At 32.0% G+C, this 8,437-nt stretch overlaps 1 protein-coding gene across 2 annotated transcripts in view; it reads left to right on the plus strand.

Annotated features, from left to right (window-relative positions):
- DNAJB14 (DnaJ heat shock protein family (Hsp40) member B14) overlaps window positions 1-7,001 on the plus strand; it is a 43,686-nt gene extending 36,685 nt beyond the window's left edge. For both annotated transcript variants that reach the window (XM_084884485.1, XM_084884486.1), the window contains one exon: window positions 1,697-7,001. In XM_084884485.1, coding sequence (XP_084740611.1) covers window positions 1,697-1,821 — 125 coding nt within the window. In that variant the 3' untranslated portion in view covers window positions 1,822-7,001. The remainder of the gene's footprint in view (window positions 1-1,696) is intronic.
- The last annotated feature ends 1,436 nt before the right edge of the window (window positions 7,002-8,437 follow it).

Genomic DNA, 8,437 nt, shown 5'->3' on the forward strand with positions numbered 1-8,437 from the left:
TTTGGGCCCTAACCGGTTTGGGTTAGTGGATAGAGCATCAGCCTTCGGACTCCAAGTGTCCCAGGTTCGATTCTCTACAAGGGCATGTGCATGTACCTTGGTTGCGGGCACATCCCCAGTAGGGAGTATGCAGGAGGCAGCTGATCGATATTTCTCTCTCATCAATGTTTCTAACTCTCTATCCTTCTCCCTTCCTCTCTGTAAAAAATCAATAAAATATTTAAAAAAAAGAATTTTGGCCAATGAATATTCTTTTGCCAGTGTTTTTCTGTTTTGGAGTCACTTCTAACACTCTCTAATGCTTAAATTGGTAAAATAGATGTTTTATGAAATACAAGAAATAATCTGAAGTAATGGAAAGAATATTGGACTAAGATTTGGTTTGGAATCTAGGTTCTGCCATTCACTAGCCCTCTGAACTTTGAGTTAACTACTCATTTGGGAAGAATCAGCTGCAAAAGGATTTTCTAAGTGCCTCATTTGTAAATATAGTAGTTGTTAAATTCAAACCTGAATGATTGAATAAAGATCTTTCTTGAAGATATTTAAAAAATAGAAAATACTCTAGCCGAAACTGTTTTGGCTCAGTGGATAGAGCGTCGGCCTGTGGACTGAAAGATCCCAGGTTCGATTCCAGTCAAGGGCATGTATTTTGGTTGCAGGCACATCCCCAGTAGGGGGTGTGCAGGAGGCAGCTGATCCATGATTCTCTCTCATCAATGTTTCTAACTCTCTATCCTCTCTGTAAAAAATCAATAAAATATATTTAAAAGAAAGAAAGAAAATACTCTTTCTTTGGGTATTCTGTTTGTGGTCCTGTCTGATGTCCTCTACTCTGGGCACTGTTACCCCCTTTTTTTTGTTAAATCTTCTCTAAGTACTGCCACCCTTTCGAAGTGGTAACAAACAGTGAAATGGCTGAGAAAAACAGGAAAATAATAAGGAAAACTCTGAAGAGTATTTGATACCTACTTCATTTATTTTTCTTTAGTAATGCATTCCACATACTGAAGGCAACCTCAGAAGTACTTATTGCTGAATGTCACTGCTATGATTGTAGAGGAAGCTTTTTTTTCTCATTTGTGTTCCTTCAGTACAGTTATTGTGTGTGTGTGTGTATATATATGTGCTTTATATATATATATATATAATTTAATACTTATATATATATTTAATATATATTTAATATATGTAATATATTATTATAATTATATATTATTATAATTATATAATATATAATATAATATATTAATAATATATATATAAATTATATATATATATTAAATTCAAGCAAAATCAGAACAGATTTCAAAGTTTTCTACTTCCAAGTTTTGAAAATAATCAAATAATGTGAAACCTTAATAAAAGATCACAGCAAAAACCACCACCAGCAGAAAACCATATGGACTCAAGATGCTGCTTTAGAGCAGTACTTCTTAAACCATTGGGGACAGGAGTAGAGGGAAAAGGTTGACAGGACTCCATCCTTGTTTCTCTTCCAGAGCAATTCTGTGTTTTACATGCTAGGTTTCCAAGTAGCTTTTAGGAGTAGCACTTGGACTTCTTTCTTTAAAAAAAAAAAAAAAAGTCAATTAATAGAAGTACATTGAAGAGTTTCTTATGAAACATCATTTGTGTTAAAACTTGTTGATTTAAATTATTATTTACTTAGCAAAATATTTTTGTTTATGAACAGAAATAGATATGCAATATGCAGCAAAAGTATACCGTGATGAACGACTTCGAAGGAAGGCAGATGCCTTGAGCATGGACAACTGCAAAGAACTGGAGCGGCTGACCAGTATTTATAAAGGAGGATGAACTGGAATTTTATTTATATCTTTCAGCATACTATTTATTTTTTCTGTGAGTTTAGTTTCATCATGAGAGCTAAAGAAAAAGATTTGTTGTTAAAAACTAAACTGAATAGTTGGTCCCTGAAATTTTGGACTGTTTATGACTTATTCCTTTAAATAGTAATAAACTGAACAACTAACAGTAATATTTTAGTAATGCTTCTGTAATTATTTTCATTTTAAAAGCTTTTACGATTACTAACTAAAAATGTCTCAAGAAAGGATTATCATACCTGTAGTAGTTTCCAGTTTTAGTGATTCTCCATTTTTCTCCATTATGTAAATATTTGTGAAATGATAATTTTGTGTATATGTAAGTTATTGCCTTTTTATTTAAAATCTTTTAGTGTTTAGCTCCATGAGACACTTCACTTTAAGTTGATAGCATAAATATTTTGTGACAGAATTACATGTTACTTTTTAGATGTTGAGTGTGTAAACACTAAACTTTTTCAAAAAGAAAAAATCAAAAGATATTTAAATTAATTTTCTGTAAAATCTTGTAGCATTATTTGCTATTTTAATGTTGCCATTATATTCCAAAATATATATTGAGGTAAATGAACTGGTATAGAATATCAATTTGCTATTTATTTAGTTTTATGAATTGCTAAGCCATGCAGAGAAATGAAATGCTATACTGATAGATTTTAAAGAAAATATGAGGAAATGGCTATATAGATATTAAACAAAAAGGGGCTTCAACAGTAAACTGCATTTATGTCATTTGCAATTCCTATTATTAAAATGCCCCCAAATGTTCAGAGACAGGGGAGGACAAAAGTAGGTTTACAGTATTAACACAAACAAATAATACATAATTAATGAATAATAACAGAATAAACTGTTTTGTGTACTCACAACTATAAACCTACTTTTGCCCACCGTCGTATATGTATTTGAAAGCTGCTAAACTTTACGAAGAGAACTACATGTTTCCTCCTCCCCCATGGAAATTTGCAGTTTCTTCTTGGTGATAATTTAAGCAGAATCCAAAAGTAAATGGTTTCTTCTACAAATAATAGGAAAAATTACTACTTTGCTTTGTGCCTTTTAAACTGATTGCCAACTCTTAAATATATATGTAGATTACAGCACACTTATTTGATCAGGGCATGATCTGTTTGGCCACATACAACAGTGAGCAGAAATATAGCAGCAGGTAGAATAGTGACTTATAGCAAGTTATCCTTATAAAATTCTGAGCTAAAATCTATTCACCATTGAGAGTTCAGTTAATCCTTTAGGAATAAGCTCCTTGTAATTAAATCCACAATACAAATTTGAGAAATCAGATGGAAATTGAAGATTTTAGTGCCTATATGGGGTATGAAACTAGTTGATTTCGAATCTATGTTTAACATAGTAATAATTTTGCTTCATTCTCAGTTAATGGAACATGAACCACATCTTTGGTAATTTTTTTATGTTTGAGAGAATGCTAATTAAAGTGTTCCTTTGTTTAAAGTTTTTTTTTTTTTTCTGAATGTAGTCAATTTATAGCATCTGTTAAAATTTTAAATGACCATTCTTTAAAAACTCTGCTCTTGTATCCCCTTTCCAGATGAATCAGTAGAAATATTTGGTTGAATTAGTAGTTTAAACTAAACAATATATTGTCATAGGGAAATTAGACAGCTTAACTTCCTTTTAGAAATGCCATCTTTAAAAAAAATAGCAGTGCTTAAAAGAAATACAATTTTAAATATTTTCTTGAGCCCATATGATGAATTGTTTTAAAGGCCACAGCATTCTAATTAACTTTGAAAGTTCATATGCATCAAAAAACTTACAAATGAAAATTTTCATCCATTTTTTCTTTCTTTTAAAGTATATTTTTATTTTTATTTTTTTACAGAAGAAGGGAGAGGGATAGAGAGTTAGAAACATCAATGAGAAACATTGATCAGCTGCCTCCTGGGATGTGCCCACAACCAAGGTACATGCCCTTGACCAGAATTGAACCTGGGACACAACAGTCTGCAAGCTGATGCTCTATCCACTGAGTCATATCGGCTAGGCTATTTTTCCATTTTATTGGATATTTACATGATTGTGGTTGATGCTCATGTGACTAGACTCTATTGCCTGATTCTTTTTCTCTTAATCCTGGCTTTAAAAAGCAGATGAAGTTATACAAATAAATGAAATATATTAAGAAGTCATACATGGCTTTTGGACAGTATTATATTTCAGTTGCTTTTCTACATTCTGTTATATTTCATAAAATATTTGGGGAAATGTGTTGATAAAAATTTTCGAACTGTGGGAAATGACTGAGTGCCTGACAGCAAAAGCTACATATAAAATATGCAAGTTAAGATTAAGTCCTTAATGTTACCTGTATCATGGTGTAAAGGCCCAGCCAAGGGTGTTATAATTTTTGGTTAATTCTACAAAATAAGACGTTAGCTATTTTAACACATTGCGGACGGATCATGAGAATTCTCGCTTCATATTACAGTGTTTTACAAAATATACTTTAAAAAGATACTAGCTTGTAAGAACATGTAACTTCAAAATGCACTGGGTATTTAATTTTAAAGCATGCTTTTAACATTTATGTAAAAACATTTTTGTACTCGTTCAATAGAAACTTATCTGGCCACTGGGTAAAGCTAGCAATAAAACTACTGGTCTGCAATGTGTTAAGATGTAAGATTTTCATATTTTTTGCTACTTTTAAAAATCCAATGTTTTGTCATCTTAGTTTTACCTACATGAGTCTTGCAATTTCATTTGAAAACTTGTACTGTTCATTTTAATCATTGCCTAATAGCCCTCTTGAAGTGTTGCTTTACTAGCTTTTTATTTTAGAAGTTTGGCAGCAAGTATATTTATTAATGCTTTACATTTTTATCTTTCTTTACAACACACACATAAACATTATCTTTGTGAGGATTTGGGGGAAAGTAAAATAATACCTTTTCTTCTACTTTTTTTTTATTCCTTAGTTCTCACATAGACAGGTGCTAGACATTTACAAGTTTCAGAATTTATTTTAATGAAATCTGATCATTCTCAACAATGAGAAATCTCAAAGTATAATCCATCTAATAAATGAAAACTATATTTTAGAAACATATTGCATTTGAATGCTTAAATAAGTAGTTGTTTCATAATCATTACATGCTTACTTATGATTTACAAAGATCTGGTAGAGAAAAGAAGGTCCTTAAGGCATATATATGCCAAGGTATTAAGCCACTCTGTCTTTTGTCAGCTCAGGTGTTCTCAGAACAGGAATGTAAAATTCCAGCTCTTTACTTTAATTGCACTTTTGTGCTTAAGTTTTCTTCCTATTAACTCCTCAGTTACACTAGAATGTAAAATAGTTACCAAGAAATGACTAACATCTTGATTTCCTTTGTTGATCTTAATACACTTGACATGTTAATATTACCTAATAATGCATTCCTATATAATCATTAAAAGTAAATTTCCCACTTTTGTTAAGGCAGTGAAATATTTTTTGATGTTAGCCTGCGGACCAAATTAGCCATTTTTCCAGTTCAGTAAGTATTAAGTCAGAGGACTAAGTGGTTCAAAAGGAAAATTAGTGCATTTAGCTTCCCCATATGAAGCTTGGGTTTAGTATTACCCATATAACTATCTTTATACTAAGTGAAACAAACTAAAATGGCATTCATAGTCTCTTTTTCTTATCAGAAGAGAAAAACTTCCAAAAAAGAACAATAAACCAGAATTTTAATCTTGACTAAATAGCTAAAAAGCCATGTCTTTTGGCCACAATGGGTTACTGCCCCGTTAAAATCCATAAAATTTTCTATATACCAGTGAAGAGTCATCTGATAACTTCCCAAATATTTTAATGTAATTTTTAATTACAATGAAAAAGTGGGTAGAATGAGGATATTCAAGGAATTCTTGCATATTCCTTTAATAATCTGGGAGGCAATGCAGTCCTAGAATTCAGGTTTCCTTTTTCGTTTTATTACTATTTAAATAGGTACTTACATATAAATGGAAACATTTTCCCTCAAACATTAATTCAAAACATACTCCTTATATTAAGGATTACATAACCTCATTTTTTGGTAAGTTCCCTGTGTGTAACTTTTTCCTGTGGTACGTGATTATTTGATTTTATTATCTGCTGGTTTGGGGGCCAATAGATTTGTGACTAGTCAGTCTGTGGATGTGTCCGTGTATAGCTGTATATATATTTCCAGCTAATACCTCAAATGTGTGATTATTTTAGACCACACTAAGTTTGCACTGAGCAGAGCTTCCATTAGCCGTGGATATTCTTATTTCTAACTTTGAAAGTAGTTCACAGAATTTCACTGGTGTGATACTTTTCATATTTTAAAAGTTTCCTATTGTAAGGCCCATACTTCAAATATAATTGTGTCTTTCTATATCTAGCAATCTGGAAATATGTAGGTGGTAAGAAGTGTTTCTTGAAATGGCTTAGTTCAGTATGTTATTGAAAATTGGGATTACTGGTTGCCAAGCTGTGTAGTAACTGCATAGCAGATGACGCCTGGCATGGATGTGAACAAGTCTCCACTTCAGCACAGGAATCGGGACATTCCTATCTGATATTTGCCATTTATGAGCACTTATAAAATGATAGGGATTTTTCAGTGACATTGGAGCATTTTAAGCACCAATTTCAAAATGAATTGTTTTGAGTTGGATAACTATGCCAATGAGAAGAAACTCACACGTAAATGATATTGTATAATTTATTTGTATTAAGAAATGCTTCTTACCTATTTTTGTTTTGTTTGGGTTTTTTTTTTTTTTTTTTTGGATTGCTACATAAGATTTGCCATTTAAGTTTAAGTCATGTATCTTTAAAAGCTGCAGGTAATTTCCAAGGTGTGGTGGAATTTTAATGGAAGCCTTGGAATAGTTAAATGAAATGAAACTGGTAAAGGAAATCTTTAATTTATTTGTCTATAGTGCACACGAGATTATATGATTAGACTTAAAAATGAAATGTCTGATTTGTAAAATATTTAATGTTATATCAGACTTACATAAAATAAATTTTTGTGTGAGAACTCTGTTAAAGAATGAATTTTAATGAATGTTCTGCTGAATGATTTATAATTATTTTCTTTGTCTTGAAGTTTATCTCAATATATGAATAAAAAGGTCTGTTCTCACTCTAAAGCATTTGTTTTATTATGTTTTATATTCTTAATATGCCCTTTCTTTCAACCATTCAATAAATAAATGATTGCCTACTATCCCAGGGAGGGAGCTGAGGGCTGAGAATTAATCACTGAACAGGACAAAAATCCTTAGGAGGTTTATATCTAACAAGATGTCAAGTAAATGACCATGATGAAAGCCACAAAGAAAAATTACAAGGCACAGTGAGAGCATATATCTAGAAGACTTAAACTACTTTGGGAGCACCAGGAAAGATTTCTCTGACAAAGTGAGTTGAAGCTGAAATCTAAAAGATAAGAGCAGCAGGGAGGTGAACCCTAGAGAAATATTTCAGGCAGAGAGTGTTAAGTTGATAAAGTCATAGAAACTTCACAGCAATGAAAACAAACTTTTATGATTTGGGCATAAGGAAGCCAGGGTAAGTTAGAAAATTAAGATAGGAGGTCATTCATAGGATCATATATAAACCATAATGGTGATAATTGGACTTTATCTTAAGTCAGGAGAAAAGCTTGGTGATTTTTAAGGAAAAACTTATATTATGATATCTGTTTTTTAAAATATCATTTTGGTTGCTTTGTGGAGAAGACTGGAGGGTGAAAGTGAATGTAGGAAAGATAGGAAATTGTCTAAGGAGAGGTGATCATGGCTTGGACCAGAGTAGGAATATAAATAAGTAAATGATTTTGAGAGATAAAAAGGAGGCAGAACCAAAAGTATAATCAAATTGATTGATTTTGAGATAAATGGAGGCAGAAATTACAAAAATTTAGCTATAAAAGGAGTAGAGGAAAAGGGGTATCTGGGAGAGAATGTGGTTTTATTTTTTTTAAAATATATTTTATTGATTTTTCACAGAGAGGAAGAAAGAGGGATAGAGAGTTAGAAACATCGATCTGCTGCCTCTTGCACACCCCCCACTGGGGATGTGCCCGCAACCAAGGTACATGCCCTTGACCGGAATTGAACCTGGGACCTTTCAGTCCGCAGGCCGACGCTCTATCCACTGAGCCAAACCAGTTTTGGTGAGAATGTGGTTTTATAAGAAAGCTTTTTTCCCCAATTATTAATTATATGAAACCTTAATATTTATTACATGGGAAAACTTACTAAGTTTTTATTTTTATATAAAGGGTCAAGTAGAAAGTGAAAATGAAAATAGAGAAAGGATAATAGCATTAAGTACCTGATATGTCCAGAAAATAAAGAATCCATTGCAAAGATGAACAATTCCTTTAGCTAAGAGACACCACCACCATTTTTTTCAGAAGGGAATGCACAGAGAACAGGTGCAAATGCAGTAATATATGTAGTGTTGGTGGGACAACATTATAGCTTGCATTTTCTTGATGAAACAGGCAATTTGTTAAAGTGGAGGAGGGAGGAAGAATGATAAAAAGGCCTTAGAGAAAGTGAAGACAATTTGAAGGATC

Source organism: Pipistrellus hanaki (genome assembly GCF_964339955.1).
Source record: "Pipistrellus hanaki genome assembly, chromosome: 1".
In the NCBI taxonomy this organism is placed as follows: domain Eukaryota; kingdom Metazoa; phylum Chordata; class Mammalia; order Chiroptera; family Vespertilionidae; genus Pipistrellus; species Pipistrellus hanaki.